The sequence below is a fragment of the Xenopus tropicalis genome, chromosome 4 (assembly GCF_000004195.4).
Source record: "Xenopus tropicalis strain Nigerian chromosome 4, UCB_Xtro_10.0, whole genome shotgun sequence".
Classification (NCBI taxonomy): Eukaryota; Metazoa; Chordata; class Amphibia; order Anura; family Pipidae; genus Xenopus; species Xenopus tropicalis.
Window position 1 is genome coordinate 84,627,766 of NC_030680.2, and position 19,211 is coordinate 84,646,976.

The 19,211-nt window shown below is 36.7% G+C and overlaps 1 protein-coding gene across 1 annotated transcript in view; it reads right to left on the reverse strand.

The window, feature by feature from the left end:
- Window positions 1-19,211, reverse strand: part of cachd1 (cache domain containing 1) — a 93,183-nt gene that overhangs the window by 3,149 nt on the left and 70,823 nt on the right. Inside the window, exons 8-26 of the mRNA XM_002931614.5 lie at window positions 15,503-15,652; window positions 14,702-14,935; window positions 13,639-13,788; window positions 13,297-13,420; window positions 12,279-12,396; window positions 10,371-10,539; window positions 10,129-10,271; window positions 8,076-8,257; window positions 7,741-7,851; window positions 6,644-6,766; window positions 5,971-6,070; window positions 5,768-5,884; window positions 4,838-4,998; window positions 3,272-3,358; window positions 2,804-2,920; window positions 2,259-2,410; window positions 1,402-1,563; window positions 508-585; window positions 323-424 (exon numbers count right to left, since the gene is read on the reverse strand). Coding sequence (XP_002931660.2) covers window positions 323-424; window positions 508-585; window positions 1,402-1,563; window positions 2,259-2,410; window positions 2,804-2,920; window positions 3,272-3,358; window positions 4,838-4,998; window positions 5,768-5,884; window positions 5,971-6,070; window positions 6,644-6,766; window positions 7,741-7,851; window positions 8,076-8,257; window positions 10,129-10,271; window positions 10,371-10,539; window positions 12,279-12,396; window positions 13,297-13,420; window positions 13,639-13,788; window positions 14,702-14,935; window positions 15,503-15,652 — 2,580 coding nt within the window. The remainder of the gene's footprint in view (window positions 1-322; window positions 425-507; window positions 586-1,401; window positions 1,564-2,258; window positions 2,411-2,803; window positions 2,921-3,271; window positions 3,359-4,837; window positions 4,999-5,767; window positions 5,885-5,970; window positions 6,071-6,643; window positions 6,767-7,740; window positions 7,852-8,075; window positions 8,258-10,128; window positions 10,272-10,370; window positions 10,540-12,278; window positions 12,397-13,296; window positions 13,421-13,638; window positions 13,789-14,701; window positions 14,936-15,502; window positions 15,653-19,211) is intronic.

Sequence of the window (19,211 nt, forward strand, 5' to 3'; positions counted from 1 at the left end):
TTTTAAACAATCTGCAGTAACTACTGCAAACAAATAGGTGATGGCCTAGGCCCTGTTATCTACATCGTTTTCACAACTTTATTGCTTTAATCAGCAATTTCAGCAATCAGCAAGTACTCCTCTTTACTTATTAAAAATGAATAAAAGCAATGGTAAAAATCTTTACTGCATTATTCAAAACATTAAAAGCATTCAGAGCAATAAATAAGTCATTGTATTGACAGGGCCAGCACTAGTAGCTTGCCTACATGTTTTAAAGACACATAATCCTCAAACTGTGTATGTTAATGCAATATGAAAAGATGCACAAGCACTATCTTACCATGGTCACTCTCTGTACCAGACCTTCCCCAGTAACGCCGTCTGCGTTCTGGACTGTGGGCATGCCTTTCAATTACTGCTGCTATGAATCTTGTGTTACTTACTGTGAAACAAATATATAGTTAGCATGGCACTGTGCTGCTTCCAGAGTATATTTTTACATATAGCAGAAATAAAAGCACTCACTGATTCCCCGATCCTCATGGCTGTCTTCATCCCGTTCATCTCGGTCATTTTCCAGGTTGGACATTCGTACAGACATTTCTATACATCATACACAAAAGATAAATGCAAAAAGACCCACTAAATACATTATTAAAAATAATGTTGTTTATCTTCAGTATTGTAAAGATTGTGCACTCAACAGGTCCTAATAATAATAAAAAATACTTACTGGTAGAAAGAAAGGATACGCTTAATCAATTTTGCAAATACTATGGCTCAGCAGCTTACATTTATTAGAAGCGTCTCAGGTGTTTTTAGATGATCTGCTAACCTCACTCTAGTGTACTCTAGTGCATTAACTTGTTCTACTTTTAAAGTTATTAGTTAAGTGTTTTCCCTAAAGGCTCAAATGAAGGCTATGTAAGGGAAACTGACATTATAGGTCAGTCCCACAAAGGCCTAAATTGCAGTTTTATTCTTATCATTGCATTAAAGAACATCTGCACAAAGGGTTCAAAGCTAGTCTTATGTGCGTTGCAGCCAAAACAGCAAAGATTTTGCTCACAAAGTGCTGAAAGGTATAAACACCTTGTAAAAATCCTTGTCTAGGTTCAATTTCTAACTTTTGATAAAAACAATGACCCGGAAGTACCACATCACACTAAAGAGTCAAAAGCAGTCCAAACTTATCTACTGTCAGTACCATGCACATTCCTGGGGTCAACCACTGAACATGATGGCAGCTCTGCAGCAAAAATAGCTTTTCCAGATATAGTTATGCAGGGAAAAAAAATTGTCCATATGGATCTGGCACATTGCAGTTGGTAAGGAACATGCACACGGTAATGATAGGTAAAAGCATGTTTATTACCAAGTTTTAGTTTTTTTTTTTAGTTTAAAAATTAAAAGAATTACCTTGGGCTGCAAGTGGTGACATATGCTGATGGCTCCTTCTGTGGATCTGGTGACGATAAGCATACACAGCCAGGACAAGCACCATTATACAACCCATTATTCCTCCAGCTACAGGCCCAACAGGAGCACTTTTAATCATGTTCAGTGTGATCACTTCATCCCCTGTAAGAAAGTAAACATCACAACTAGATTAGAACTCCAAATCAGAAGCTAAGGATGCAAGTGAGCATAAACTTGTAAAGAAAATTCTTTTTATACAAAATCAATGCTGTATATTAAAGTGAGACGGCCATAAAGAGAGATTTCCACAGCCTATCAATCAGGAAATATTGCTACTTATATGAAAAAAAAAATCACACTAATTTTGAAAGGTTTGCTATGGTGTGGGCAATTTTTAAATCCAGCATTTTTGGAATGAAATTACCTGTACCATTGGTTTTAGGCATTTTGAATGCAAATAGCTGAGTACACAGTGTGCTGCTTTTAAGCAGACTGACTGAGAGGGCTTGTGTCTGCCATTAGCCCTAAGGTTAACAAGGTATCCTCACTAAAACCATTGTTTTGTTTATACCTGTATAGCTTCCTTTCTCTCCGTGGCTAGCCCCATATGAAATTTCAAAATTAAATATAAAAAAATCTGTTTGCACTTTATAAAAAAAATAAAAATGGATTTCAATGCAGGATCCTGCTGGAGAAGCTCTATTTTACAAGCAGAGAGTAAATTCTTCTGGTATTGCTCTGCTTAGGAAGACCAGAGAATGACTTTTAGATAAGCACTCTGTGCAATTTGTTTTGATGGTTTATATGTCCTTTAACATCAGAAGGGTTGTAGTAGCAGTCGCTAAAATGTAAATTACCTATGGAACTCATATCATCTGCATACGGACTTTTAGCTCCAACAATGCCTCCAAAGCATTCCTTCTGGAGTGCACAATAAGGTTTGTCTAGATGGGTTTTCCCATCACTGTCCACCATGCACCATTCACAATCCAGAACTCCAAAGCAATAACTGTTGGAAAAAAATAGCCAATATTAAAAAGATAATAAATAATAAAGTATTGGATGAATAAGGTATTCAGGAACAGAAGAAATGTAACTTCTTTCTGAAAGCTTAAAAGTTTAGTTACAATTATTGAGTGACCAAGTAAATATGAAAAATATTATTTTAAGAGGTAGTTAACATTTCTTATATATTATAAAATTATAATAAATGTCATATTCCTAACAAATATATTAGAATTTCAAATGCACTTCTAGAAAACAGGCCTGCACTCCTTTACCATGTTTTTCACACGAGGTGGGGGATCTCAGAATACCCCCTCCAAACAGTAATAGTCCATAAAATAATGCAATCAAGTGCTACATTTTATTCTAGGATAAATATAAGAACTGCTAAATTCACCTGCTTTCCATTCTTTGTGTGCATCCAGTATTGACACATTGAAAAAGTGCATCCTGTAGGCTGGGATCAAGCATGGTGAAGGTCATAGGTTCCTGATGAACTTCACAACTTGGATTCCTGCAGGGTAAAATACAACAGCTCATATATTATTAACCAGTCTCACAAAATGAAATTGATATTTAATCTGACACACCTTTCAATTTGGGACCTACATATGAGTAAATATTTTTTTTATAATAAACCAAATAATAGTTTGGAAACATTTAAATGGAAAATATACCTTGGGTCTTTTTTACTTGTGCTAAGTAAATCTTTGGATGCTACTATTGTTTTTCTATGGTTGGTGCTTAAAGAGACAATGAGGTGAACCCCATATCTACTAAAACTAAATCCCATCACTAAATAAGTTAATATAAAAATAAAAGGCACTACTTGCAATTAATATATTTATTTTATACCAATATTTACCTGCTTTCTGCGTTTGTAAGATTCCCAGTGCACTCGTTCACCTCTAGAGGGCACTCACATGGGCATTCACACTCATTCTGCTCCATCCTAACAGGCAAAAATTAGTCCATATCAGTACATAATATTGCTCACAGTGTGTAAACTTAAGTGAGCAAAATACTAATACACTTAAAAAATCTGAAAACACAGTATATAGAAATAGTACAGTAAAACCATAAAAACTAAATTGGGTGCACAGGCAGGGTCCTGGAACCCCCCCCCCCCCCCCCCCACACACTTTTATTTTAAGTAAGAGCGGAGACAGAAGGGGCAAATAGTCAGTGTGATTAGTTACCTCAACTGGGTTTTGTGTCATTGCGACTGGATTTTCATAAAAGTTGTGGTGACTAATCGCCCTGTCTGTCTTCATCCTAAGGGCAGTGGCACATGGGGAAAGTAGTTGCCCGCAACAGTCAAGATTTATCGCGGCCAAGTAATGTCCCTGTGTGCCACTGCCCTAAAAAGTAACACTGGCCTGGGTAAAATTAGCAATTCTATTCACTGGGGGATACCAAACAGATTGGCATCCACCAGTGAGCTTCTTTGTTCTTTTCCCAAAAGTTAATAAAAAGAGATTTAACAGCCTTTTTAGATTCATAATTTAATCACAAATTGTTGTGATGCCCAGTCAGCATTCAATAGGGGTGGATGTTTGAGAGAGCTGGATCTGGGATGCACACAATTGTTTAATAAGCGTACACATATATTTATAATACCAACATATTCCACAACGTTGTACAATAAGTGGTAATAAATTAACAAATGGGTGTTGACATTGAGCATACAGATTACATACAAATAAGCTGCAGAAAGAGCACCTGCCAGGTCCACCAGGTAAAACAGGATATAATTTGCATTCAGATACTTTTTCTATAACTGCTCTGGATACGATCCCCTGATTTGTTTGGCCAGAGAGGGGCGCTTATTTGTATGGCCAGTAGCTCTGTAGCTAGTACAAAGATCATGGGAGTGAGGGTTCCCTTGACTTGTTCCCTGCTCCCGTCAAATGCAGTCTGAAAGCAGTCCACTGAAGATTTTTTGTGTGGGGTAGTAATAAAACACTGGACTTTAGGTTTGGAGGCAGGCTTCGAACTTAAACTGGACCACGATTTCCCAGACAGTTCCACTGCACTGTGACAAACATCTTATCTTGTATAAAGCTGTATAACTGATATCTCTGTCCTTTGTTCATAGTCTCCTAATATAAATATCTGTAGCAATGCTGGGTATTAACCCTATATGACCAGGGTGGACAATTTTACCAATAACAACTTGGTTGCTTCTTAGTAATGCATGAACAGTCCATTATAGAATCCAAATGCACCACTGCCATGCCAACAGTATCTTTTGCCACAATATTTAACACTAGTGTAATAAGGGAGGTCTCAAAATAAAAGTAATACTATTAATCTTATTTAATATTCATATTTTTTTCCAGTGTTTTTACAGCTGCCAGTTTGTGCAATCTCTACTCTAGTATTTAGGATATTCATTATCTTTCATGTAACTCCTTGTTGATTTATTTACCTGTGACAGTTAAGGCACAGACGATCTACCATGCTGCAGGCACAAAAAGCAAGAGAATCACATGTTTCATTTACTATTCCCACAAAAGCATTTGTCCCTGGTACTCTAGTCAGTCGGTATTTGGAGCAGTGACTTCCGTGAACGAGGTTTGTAAGGTCCCCCTAGTGGATGTAAAGTATATTTGTAAAACAATTCCCAAAAGGAAAATCAGAAAACAAAAAATGAGCAATATTACTGCTGCAGTGCCTGAGCTTTGGCATTGTTAAAAATGTTATTGTTGGCATATTCATCAACTAGACAGTTTGTATTAATACAGTATATTTTATAGCCATACACACAAGATTAAGTGTTCACATTAGGTAATAAAACGTATTAAGGTACCCCAGGTGCAGTAACCAAAAGATGTTTGCTTTTAAATTGGTGATTAGTAAATATTTCCTGCTGATTGGTTGCTATAGTGAATTAGACAAGTAGCAAATTTTGCACCTTTAATTACATTTTGCACATTAATTACATATACGTTGTTTTGCATGCCACATTTTTCAATAGCTCAAATATGTGAAGCCAAACAGTCATACTCCATTGCCCTATATAAAAATCACCTTGCTTATTCAAGTTCTTGCCTGGTGATTTTCAGGTGAGAAGAAATGGGAAAACAAACCCTTCCAGGTGACTGAAGTACAGGGTAATAGAGGGATTCCCTTAAAAAACGGGTGCCCAAATTTGCCAATACAATATGTACTTGTGCAAGTTTCATACTAGCTTTGCTAGAAGATCATAAATGAGAGTTTTTTCCTGTAATACATCTTTGGGCAAGATGCAGCAACAGAACACTACATTTACTACAGCTCTTGGCACTTTCATTCTTACTTTCTGGAAATAACGATAAGAGACACTTACAAATTGAAACATTTACAAAAGTAAGCTTACCACCAGACTAGTATTGAATTTATAAAATCTCTGTACAGTTCTGTCACTGAAACTGTTGCACAGATTCTTCTTAACAAAGTTGGGGTGGTTTAGGATGTCGTTTGCCACTAAAGGTTCCTGTGATACAAAATGAAAAGATAAGATGATCAGTAAACGTGCAGTGTATTCCTTACATGTGCTCTTAAATTAAAATGCACTGGCACCTTGTGTGTAATATGCTGCTGTTCTACAGGAGCGTGGCCTTTGGGATCAATTAAAGTTGGGTGAGCAACAAGATAGCCTCGGTCTTCCATGATAAAGCACCTGACAAAGAAAAATAGTTTGTCACACAGGATTAATAATGTACGTGTGAAACTGTTGCATGTAGCACCAAAGCAATGCTTACATGTGAACTGTGAAGTGTTATTGCTATTAACATGCAAACAAAATGTACCTGTTGCTTACTTTTTTTCCCACAAACATTTTGTTAATTATTAATGGTTCATTAGTGCATCCTCAATCTAACATTAATATCTTACTGCAAACGTTAACGGTGACAGACAACAACAGGTTGCAACACAACAACATTATATATATATATATATATATATATATATATATATATATATATATATATATATATATATATATATAATAAAGACAAATTGATATAGTTAAGTGACCTTGATAACACAAAACAGTGCCCTAGACAATTATGGTAAAATGGGCAGGTGATGACTTTTTGCTGTTCCACATGCTATTGGAACTATACTGGGGTGACTTTTACAACACTGTTCTTATTTACAACCTCATTCACTCTGGAGTGAATGCACATATAGACAGCTGCATGAAACCTCTTGCTTAAGAAGTTATACAGTACATTTCTTTAGTTATTACCTTATTTTGTTGCCTCCATCTTGATTGCAAACTGGAAGCAGCTCCATAAGCACTTTGTAAAAGTACCTTAGAGTAAAATCTATTCCCATCACTGCCACTGTGTTTCCAGGAGAGATCTGGGAACTAAACAGAACACAGAAAAGAATAATCAGAAAAGAACAATTGCAGAACCAGTTTACAGTAAAGCTCACATTCTTTGTATCCTGCAAGAGAACTTGCAGCCACCTAGCTGTTGCTGACATACTCCAGCATCCCCCCCCAACTAAAAATGGTGAGTGCTGTACATTAGAAACAGCTGGATTGCATAAGGATGTACATTCCTGTATTAAGCCACAGAATAAATGTAGTGTTTACGCTATGTACACACATGATGACAGTGCTTGGTCAATTGTTTAATGAAATATCTGTGTATGTGGTGCCTAGTGAGTATATCTCTTAATAGATCAATAGAATCAATGGAAATTTGTGAGTTTCTAATAGCAGAGTACCAAGAGCTACTATTAGGTATGCCTGGCATTCTCATGATTATTTAGATCGCCTATCAGGCATTTGTTGCTTGAAAACATGGCATGCTCTCTGGGTTGCTAAAAATTCATGGTGAGCAAAAAGCCCAAAATAACCCTATCACCCATAGCTTTAAGAAGTCTGGACATTATAGGGCTATGGGGTGCAAGCATCTAAATGACACCAAAGTAAGGGGATGGATATAAGGCAGAGGGGGGTTCACCCTCTGAAATGGACTGCAGAGACCTGCAGCAATTCTGAGAGGGATATAAGCATGTGTGCAAAGTGCAACATATGGATGCATTGTGTCTGTGTGTAGCACTTTGCTCATAAATAAGCACTTATAGCTTCAGCTTAGCAAAGTACTGTTCACTGCATGCTCCACCTAGTGGCAGAATGCAGAGTTTACAAATGAACTGAAATATTTAATTAAAGAAAAAAAAAAAAAACAACAAATAGTAAGAAAAGCTATTGTGTTCCATTAAACCACAGTCACATGTATAAATAAATATATATTTTTTTTTCTATAGTCCGTTTTTGACCAAAAGATGGATCCACAGATTCTGTTATCTATTAATACATTTGATCCTTACCTGGAAGAATGTATAGTGTGGCTTATGGTGACAACATAACCAGCACCTCCAACATCCAAATACGGACCAGTAAAAGTGATCAACCCAGGGTTCGCCAACGCATGCAAATACCTAGCATACAAGGAATTTTTTATTAAAAGCTAAACAAAAACCCAACTGTTTCATATGTAAAATGCTTCATTATGGATCTCATATATGTACATTGAAAGAAAACTAGAATAATTTTAAGCAGACAAAACTATATTTAACATAAGCTAAATAGGATCATGACTGACGAGCAAGAAACGGCATCATATTCTCTGACACATGTTAAATATTATGAATCTAAAACTTACCATTGTCTCCTAGTGGGATCAAATGCTTTGTCCATAAGAGAGCCAGGGTAAATTCTGAGCACCCCATTGGGCGTTGCTATGTAACGGCGCACAATGTAACTGTTCAAGCTGCTCATTTCCATTTGGGTCATCCATTCATCTGTGACGTGACTGGTAGCCATGACTTCATTTCTGACAGAAAACTGAAAGACAAAGACCCACATAGCAGGGGTTCCCTTAAGACTCACATGAAAGAGCATTAATCTGCTCCTGGGGATTCCTAAAAAGACTTGGAAAGATAATCTAATCCCAATTACCTTTTATGTCTACACTGAATGTTTATGTTTTCAGTAGCATAGAGGAAAATTGTTTCCAAAGACATATATCTCACTTGCATAGCAATACACATTTATTCTGCATTTCCAGTGTATAAACCAGCCACTGCACTCCCTACCCCGAGAAAGGAAATATGGTTCAATTCTATTTTTCCCATTCCCTTATATGCATATTGGTAGATGGGGATTTGAGAATTAGGTTGTGTTCTGTATTGTTATTTTGCCTTGCTTCTTTTGTATTTCTAAGTTGCTATTTACTGTACAAATATGTGATATTATGGCAATTAGGATAAAAAAAAATTACCATATGTTGCCATGCAGCAGCTAAAATTATATTGCTTTAACCTGCATTCTAACAACGTGCAATATAATTCTAAAGTGTATAAAAAAACAAATACAACAAGAAAAAAAAGGAGGAACCAAAAAGCTAATGTAAATGGTTATTAAAAGAATGTGTTGGGGACATTAGTCTTTTACATTTTTTTTTTTTTATAATTTATCTACTTTTTATCCATTTTTACCTCCAACAGGTAAGCAAAGACACCATAAAGAAAAATCTTCAGCACACCACTTACATACATGTTCTCAAAGGGTGCTTGACTTCCATGGCCGCTCCCAAGCCTTTTTTCCATGTATCTTTGCAAAGGGGAAGAAGCACGCCAGTGTGTCGGCAATGCCTTTAAATCATTTATTTGCAGAAATGAACAAACAGCACAAGCTTTCGGGGGTGACCCCTTCTTCAGGTGATTGCTTGTGCTGTTTGTTCATTTCTGCAAATAAATTATTTAAAGGCATTGCCGACACACTGGTGTGCTTATTCCCCTTTGCAAAGATACAAGCAAAGACACCAACCAGGACGAGAGAGATCAGGGGCCATCTGACCTTGCCCACTCCAACTCAGGCTGGACAGCCCAACCATGCTTCCTGCTCTGGCTGCTTCAGATTTCAGGTGCCACACCTATGCTTTGCAATGGCAGAGTAAAGCAAAGTGTCCGGGTGCAAATTAATGGCTAGCTGTTACTACAGGTGTCTGAGGGTTTAATCTGTGTAACTCTGAAAAATTCTGGGTTATCTGACATGGTAAGATGATTGTGTGTAGTAGTGTGAACTACACCAGTGCTTCAAAAGCCTTGCATTTAGGGATCAATCCATGAACTCAAATGTTTAAGGAGGTTCATTACTTTATGACTATTTATTTATGGCATGTTTATACTTTTCACTTTCTTTCTACCCAACAAAAACTGTATTTATACATTTCTTTGGGGTTGCTGCTACTTGTAGGAGTGGTAACACTAGTTGAAACTCACTACTGGTCCCTTCATTAGGAAGTCAGTGGGTCATCCCAATCCAGAGATTTTCCCCAAGGGAAAAAAAATGCAAGTAAGCCTATTCAGGTTTTTTTTTTTTTCTTTAAAAAAGGGGGGGAGAGCCCCATGTGCCACAACCCTATGTAATTTATAGCATAACCAAAACTAGTACTTTTTACATATAACATTTTAATGCGTGTGTAGAGAATTTTGTTTATACTACAGGCAAACTCTAAACTTCGTGCCCCTTAAAAAACATGAGGTAATACAAATAATAATCATTGCCACTGCTTAAAAAAGCTTTAACTAAAACATTACAGGTACAGATCTGTATTCTGACTCTCTAAGAGCCACAATAAAGTAACTACCTGACCACCTGCGTAGAACAGACTTCTGTCCCTGTGTAGTTTATAGCAAAATGCTAAAAATTACCTTCAGACCAGGATTTGCAATTAGCCGTGTATTATCACTCAGATATGCTGTATAGTGCTCAACCATCCGCTTTGTTTCAGGCTGACTAAGGTGTTCATAAGGCGAAGAAAAACTTCCAGCAGCTAACATTACAGTTGGACTTTCTAAAAGATGAAATGACATGATAGCAGCTTAGTAAAATGGTGGTATAAAAATTCTGGGATGACAGATAACAACCATTGCACATATTTATTGTTACTTACCTAAAGTGGCAAGTTGCTTAAAATGGAGGCAGGCAGAGGGCTGGCCTAAAAGATCAAGACGATGATACAATAATTTGCTACTGGGGACAGTGTTCAGGTTTTTCAGTTGTTTGACTGGTATCTCAGGTTGAATTACTACGATGCAAAGAATGAAGGATGTGTCCTGAACCTAGAGCAAAGGTGCAAACAGATATACAAATTAATTCTGCCAAAGCACTGTCACTAACAACACAACATTGTGTCATTTAACAAATATGTCTGATATATATAGAGAAAACCTCGCACTACACACGGTTTTTAGGGTGCACAGTATTTTGAAGTTTTATGATATAAAGTATAGTGTTAAAGACACAAAAAAGAATCAGAAACTGGCACACCTAAAGATTTAAAATATAACTTTTACTTTGGAGTAATTAAAAAATTGGAATAAAATTAATAGAAAAGTTAAGAAGGAAAAGATTAAAAATGTATAACACACACTGTTCGGGTACTATGTCTAATGGTTGCACTTGTAACTTATTACAGAGTCTCTGTACTAATACTTAAGTGCTACAATAGGAAGCATTTGTGGCTCCGATAAGTTTAGTTGTATACAGCAATATTATTTTCGATACACTTAGGGATGGTGGCTCAAAATGTGTCGGTATTGTTACATAAGTTTGGAGACTTCGTAACATATGTAGTTCACCTGATGCAATCCCTTTTGTTACCTACACACCATATTGGTGTGTAGGTAACAAAAGGGATTGCATCAGGTGAACTATAAGCACAACTGATCAGGTTTACTTTATATGAAAATACGCGAGAATAAATACACACACAACACATGAATGGTAAATCAATAAAGTTTATTATACTGGTACGTTGCATCTCGGCCAAGTTGGATAATACTTACCTGCGAAGTTTAACTTTACTTACCTGATCCCTAGAAACAAAAGAAGGGAAAAGAACGGCTACGGTTTCTCTTAGAACTGATAAATCTTATAAGGGATCAGAGAAAAAACCCTCATCCTGTCTTTGCTACATATGTTACGAAGTCTCCAAACTTATGTAACAATACCGACACATTTTGAGCCACCATCCCTAAGTGTATCGAAAATAATATTGCTGTATACAACTAAACTTATCGGAGCCACAAATGCTTCCTATTGTAGCACTTAAGTATTAGTACAGAGACTCTGTAATAAGTTACAAGTGCAACCATTAGACATAGTACCCGAACAGTGTGTGTTATACATTTTTAATCTTTTCCTTCTTAACTTTTCTATTAATTTTATTCCAATTTTTTAATTACTCCAAAGTAAAAGTTATATTTTAAATCTTTAGGTGTGCCAGTTTCTGATTCTTTTTTGTGTCTTTAACACTATACTTTATATCATTTAACAAATATGACCTCAAGAATAGGACAGCATAAATAAGAGAATATAAACTATGGTCATACATGGCGAAGTTGCCAAATGATCGGATATTTCCTCAATGTCGAGCTGATCCAATCATTTGGCCCTCTCACAAGATGAGAAGCAGACAGCTGGGGCAAGGACCACACCAGTGAGCCTATGCAGTCCTTGTCCTGAAGGGATTTTCATACAGGTACCATAAATATCTGCCAAATTTTCGGTCAGATATTGGTCGGGCAGGCCTGTCGCAGGGCCAAATCAGCACCTTTATTGTTCCGCCAAAATAAACCCTGCAAAACATTGCTAGGACTTGGCAGAATCCCAAACCAAATCTTGGATTCTATGCATCCTTGTTATTTAAGAAGGCTATATATTTGTGAAAGAAGTTTTATAATACTCTTTTATTAAAGGGTATAACACTCATTACGGACTTCACTTTGTACAGCCATTCAGGTAATGTATTATTTTAAACGTATAGAATATATTTGTTAGTCTAGATCTTTATTCGTACCATTTTCCAAGCGTAGCTGACATTATATGCATCTTTTCCAGGGTCTCGTAGTTTGTTGATGTGCCAAGACAGCGATGAATTTACAGGCACTGTAATAATCTGGCTGCCCAGAGGGAGGCTATGTGGGAAACAGACACCAGTAAGTTCCATGAAAGGAAATCTTAGAATCAAGCTGACAGAAAACTAACTGAGGACTCTCATTGCACAGACAATAGTAATGATGCGCAAGTTCCACCATAACTCATCACATAGCTTCAATTGCTGTTTTGGTATTGCAAAACAACAGAGACAAAAAGCAAAACATTGTACCCAGGGGAATAAAAGGACCTTTGTATTCTTTATGATAAACTGCAAATTTCTTTTTGGCAAACCAGACATACTTGTCTGAGAGAAACACGGGTGTGTATGCTGGGAAACACTACAGGTACCTCTGCAGGCTTTGTTACATATAGGGATGTCAACTGAAACAATGTCTAAGCTAAAGTTAACATTCTCTAAAAATAAGAGAACTTCACGTCCTAAAAACCACAAATATACAATTAATAAGCATATTATCTATGCAGAATTTACCCTATGTAACACATCCATAAACTTGATGCACAATAAATGCAGTGTGCTATTTTCTAAAGAGATCAGTTTTTCATGAAATGTCAAAATTAGTGTCTGTTTTGCTCTTCATCTGTAACTGAAATGAGCCCCAATTAAATAAGGCTTTTTTAAGTGTGCCCCTGCCACAAAAGGGGGGGTGGCTGTGCCAGAGATATTAAGAAAGTAAGTGGGGCAGAAAGTGGGCTGAATTTAAAACCAGCCAGCTGTAAATGATCCCAATTCATACCCTGCTGTTTCCCATTCCTGATGGCACATGGACTGGTACCCCTTAGCTAGAAAATGCATATTGAGCTTTAATAATTTAACTTCAATAACTTGCCTTATTGTTAGACTACCTTACCAAAAATATACTAAAGTCAATCTCCCTTTTGCTTATTTAACTATACAAATACTTAATGCTGTATAATACCTTAGGATGTTCTGTCGCACCAAGGCAAACTTGGGGATATTTTCATAATGTATAATGTCTGTGTGCAGTGGAGGTTCTACCAGTAAGTAGGGTCTTGTGAGTGAAGGATGCATCAGAGTGTAACCTTGGAGGAGAAAAGATTTAAAATAAATTAGTTAAAGTGGCATACCAAAAAGAGAACATCTGTCAAAGAGAACACATGCACTAATTATGCTAGGTGTGATTTTATTAAAATAATTGTACATGTTCACAAAAAAAAAAATTAGGTATGTTTTTCTTGCGCATATAGTTATATTTTAACACAAAAATGGCAGAGGTGTCCCCATTTTATCACAAACTTACCCTTGTTATCTATCAGAAAGGTATATGATGCCAAGGAATCCTGGTAGTAGGTGACATCTTCAAGGATATATGCAAGGTTAACATCTACTCCAACAATTCCCAACAACAGGTTTCCAAAATAACAAGGCTTGCTGACTGTCATTATCAAACCTGAAACAGACAACAGCACAAAACACCCAATGTTATGGAATGGAATTGCGGAAATGCTATATCTATGAAAACTTTAAAAATCCACAGTACATTTTTACAGGTTTTTTACCACTGAAAAAAATATCTTTGACCAAAAGATGTTAACATTCTGACCAAGAATTATGGATGCAGTGAATCCTTACTTTTTGCATTTAGCCAAAAACTGTCTCTTCCAAAGTGCTTTGCCAAATGCTGAAGCAGTATGACCCTACGCTGCTTACTTAACTCTAAACATTTTTTTAATGGCTTCATGGTAAAACCATGGCAGTTCAGTACTTTAAAGTCATGTGACTTTAAAGGGTTTGAATTTGGTTCAGTGAGGCATTTAGGAAGCAGATGAATCCAAATTCTGTAGAGTGCTGTGTGATTCAGATAAATGCTGACCAAATCCCAGATTTGGTGATGCCCAACTAATTTTGCCCCATAAAAGAAAATCAGTAAAGCAAAACCCAAAATATTTATGCAGTTACAACTGGCAATGCTACATTTACAATTAAAAGGACAATAATTATAAGATGATTACCATGTAAAATATATATCCAAATGCATCAATTTAGTTTTTATTATTACAAGCACAAAGGGGCTCATTTTAGAAAAAAATTAATAATAGCTGCATGCCAACTGACTTTACTGCTAAAACCTGTATCTTGAAGAAGTTGAATTTTAAAAAGACCTGTGCAAACCTATTAATGCAACATCAGTGCAGAAACTATTGCTGACACATATGGTCAAATGAAAAGCACACCCTATCTAAGGGACTTACAGTAAAGGTGGATCAATGATCAATAAGTACAGAGGGAACCGAGATACATGCTTTACAGATATCCAAAAACAATCAATCATTCATATGTTGAATAGAGACACATTTTCTTACCATCACCCATCTCATCAGTAAAAGGCAGACTAAACACAGCTTCATCAATCATTCGATTCGGAAGGTTAGTATAAAATCGTCCCACAGTCGTCTCCAAGTTGCTGAGTTGGTTTAGCACCATCATGCTTCCCTTTGTAACAGGAAGCCCCGTCTTGTCAGACACACCATACTTAGCAGAGTTTTGCTCGGCCAGGTCTCGAAGAAATGCTAATTCTTTCAAACCTGTAACTCCCTCTGAAAAGGAAACATAAATAACATTAATAGATGTACACTTCCTCTGAACAAATGAATACTGAATTAGTCAATAAAAACGTCAACTACAAAAATGTCTTGATATAAGAATGAGATGTTTTCCTAAAAAGGAAAAAAAAAAATCATAAAAGAGGCTTTTTTCATTAAGCACTTGTTTATTTAAGAAAAAACCTCACACCAAATAAGTGCTTTTGCAAATTGTCATGGAAGAGAAGTTGCACGCCAGCAAAAATCACTTTGTTCCATTCATTTTCAATGATGCTGAAAATCTTGAATGTTTTAATAAACTGGGAAAATAAATAAATACATTTGCTTGAGTCAATCCCTATTGACTTTTAAAGAAACTGACCAGCTTTTACTTGCAGAGTTTCTTTTTTTGATGCCTTTAGCATTTTTTTCCCCTCTTATAAAAACTATTCATAGTTTCAGAATAATATTCTGTAAGCTTTAAATTTTGCCAATGCTTGTATATAGGACCTAGATTCATTTCTAACCATTATCCTCAAAGTCACAAGAATTTATTTTCAGAACTCTGTCCTTTATGCTCACCATTCATAATAGCGTAGGTTAAGATCATTACAGAATTGTTCATCAGACTGTTCTCTTCACTTATGACACGTAAAGTAGCTTTTTTATCCTCTTCAGAAGAATCTTTAGATGTAATGCCAGCTGATAAATAGATAATCACTATGTCTGTATCTTAAAGGAAAGAATAAAAAGAGGAAAACCATTAAAATTGCTAAAAAGACATTCCACATAAATCTATAATCTACTAAAATTACCCAAACAATAAGTGTTTGTTACTGCTTAATAATTTAGGGAACCCTATGTATCATACATTACTCTTGTACCACTTATGTAGAGTGGCCACCTAGTCAATATTTTACCAGCTTAGCCAGTAAAATACCAGCCAATGCCAGGGCCGGCATTACAAATCTACAGACTATGTACTTGCTGGTAAATTTGTAATCCCCAGTTGTTCCGCCACCAGGCAAACCTTAGATCTCCTCTATGCCCCCAAACCCTGCCTACTCACCAAATCTGAAGCACATCAATCTATTATTAACCCAACTGGCCACAGAAATATCATGACTCTGCCTAAAGCACATGTAGTGGTAACAGGTGGACTGCTGCTTAAGAACACTCAAGCTTGTGACCACCATGTGTGCTTTCTTTGTGAAGCAGTAAATCGCTGATTGAGACATTTTTCAGCATATAGGTTACCCTTTCATCATATCAACTGGGGTGGGGGTTACCAATGTTTATTAAAATATTGTAGAATAGTGTTGGAAATTACCTGATTTTTTTTTGTCAGTAATTGGGCCCTCAACTTCAGTTATCTGTTGTTCTTGTATGTAAATCTGTATGTGTAATAGGGATGCAGCCTTTATCGGCAGGATTCGGTTTCTGCCAAATCCATGGTCCTGGCCATGGTTAGGGTTCAGTTTGGTATTCCGCCGAATCCTTTACAGTGGATTCGGGGGTTCAGCCGAACCCAAAAGACTGGATTTGTTGCATCCCTAATGTTTAATGTATACATCCATATCTGTTTATTGTACAGTGCTAAGGAATTTGTTTTTGTTGTGCTTTTTAACTACCTATATACTCGAGTATAAGCCGATCCGAATATAAGCCGAGGTACCTAATTTTACCTAAGAAAACTGGAAAAACGTATTGACTTGAGTATAAGCCTAGGGTGGGAAATGCAGCCGCTACTGCTAAGTTTCAATAATCAAATATAAATACCAATAAAATTACATTAATTGAGGCATCAGTGGGGTATATGTTTTTAAATATGTATTTCAAAGAAAAACAGTAAACTAGCTCTGTAAGTGGAGAAGAGGGTCAACAAAAACAACAGGCACTGGAGGGTCTGGTTGTGGGTGGCCTAATTTGCACACAAAGGACAGAGGGTGCTAGTCTGGAGGGACCCATGGCACCCGACTCGAGTATAAGCCGAGGGTGACTTTTTCAGCACATTTTGGGTGCTGAAAAACTAGGCTTATACTCAAGTATATACAGTATGTAATAACCAGGGTCTGATTCCACTGTAGTAACATTCCTGGTGTTAATAATAACAGCAACAACATATATAAAAACAAATAAATGTTTTTTCCAGTCACATGTATAATCTGTTAAAGGCACTCATACTGCAGGATATTTAAAACAATACCATATTTACTTTGGAGAAATAGAATGGAATGGTGCTAAGCACCATGTTAATATAAAACATTCTCTGCTCTCCCAAAATCGTGCAGTTACAACAGTAATGCACACAGACATGGAACAAAACTGTAAGAACAAAACCAATTACATTCTATATATAGCTATTGGAAAATTAATTTCATAAGACAAAACCCATAAAAGAAACCAATATTCACATCTTAACTTAATGAGAAACCAGCAATGAATTACTATATACTACAGCAGCTGGATTGGCCCACTTGTTAATAATGACCTGACATTTCAGTATTTTAAGCTCATATATTACTGTTATGGATGTATTTATTTATATAAATGACACATTATTTTCTACTTTATTTGCAGATTGATTGTACAAAAGCCCCCCCTAACATCAAATTTCACATCTTTTGCAGCACAAAACAAGGAGACACATAGGAACTCAATATAGTCTGAATTTTGGTGAAGATATAGACAAACATCTGTGCAGCACAATGTTAAGGAGGACTATATCCCCCTTTATCAGAAGGATCCCAGAATGACAGGTCATAAGGTGGCCATACATGGGAAGATTCATTCGTGTGGCAAGGTCGCCAAGCAAGCGGATCTTCTCCAAATATGCCCACATAAAGTCGGGCGATATTGGGCTAATTCAATTTGATCGAATTACCACTGCGGGCATAGGTGCCGTCAGATCGGGGGCTGCATCAACGAGCCAATGTGGTCCCCAATCCAACGGGAGAGCAAATCTGCCCGACTGAAATCTGGCAAGTTTTATGCCAGATCTTGGTCAGGTAGCAATAGCTTGAGAAAGGGTCCCGAAACGTTGCTCTTTGCTTGTTTATATGTACTTGGGCAAATAAAACACATTTTTTTCACGGCTTGCAACTTCAGTGTGCTACTGGATTTTTTTGCTGTTAGATCTTGGTCAGGTAGGCCTGTCGGTTTAAAGGACACAAATCGGCAGCTAAAATCTGCCCATGTGTGGCCACCTTTAGACACTATAGGGCTGATTCACTAAAGTGCAAAATAATGTGCGCTATCTATAGTGTGTGTTAAAAATTTTATCGCGTCTAAATTACCGCGACTTTTCGCACGATTCACTATAAGCATACTTGCGCTATTTTACGCGCGATATTGCATGCGTTATTTAACTCGCGAAGACTATTTTCATGCGGTATTTGACTATTTTCATGCTCGCGTATAGTCGCCGGATATAAATAGTAGCTTATAAATAGTGTATATAAATTGTCGCCGCATATAAATAGTGTATATAAATATTAGCCACATATAAATGGTAGCATATAAATAGTAGCCACATATAAATGGTATCATATAAATAGTAGATGCTTATAAATAGTAGCCACTAGTGATGAGCAAATGTTTTCTGGTTATCTTTGGTGAAAAATTAGCAAATCTTTTGAAAGATCCACGAAATGGCAAAAATGTTGTGCGGGCAAAAAAATAGTTGGACGTGCGGTGAATTTTTGCGAAACGCATGAAAAAATTCGCCGCACGTTCAAAAATTCGCTGCGAATCTATGCCTGGCGAAACATTTCATCACATATAAATAGTCAATAGTTAATTTTCACATAGCCTAATGCGATATTTAGCGCGCCTTACTGTTTGTGAATCATGCGTATTAGTATTCTTTTCTGTGCGCTAATTAACGCATGCGTTAAAACTACCGCATGCGGTCGTGCGAAAAATAACGCATGCGATATGGCGACTTAACACACGCGATAATACTATTATCGCGGCTAATTTAACGCAAAAAAAGTGCGATAAAATTTATCGCACTTTAGTGAATCAGCCCTTATGTGTTACAGGTATTAATACCTGAGTAGTGTAATCACTGTAAAATGAAGTCAACAGCAATACATGCAGACACAAAATATCTGCACAGCAAACATAAAATGAAAGGTCTAAGGCTACTGACACACAAAGAGATTAGTCACCCTGCAAATTAATCTCCTCTAGTGGTGGTGACTAATCTCCTCTTAATGCTTTCCTATTGGCAGTAATGTAAATCGACAGTAGGAAAACACGGGTTGCCTAGGCTTTCCGAAGTCATCCG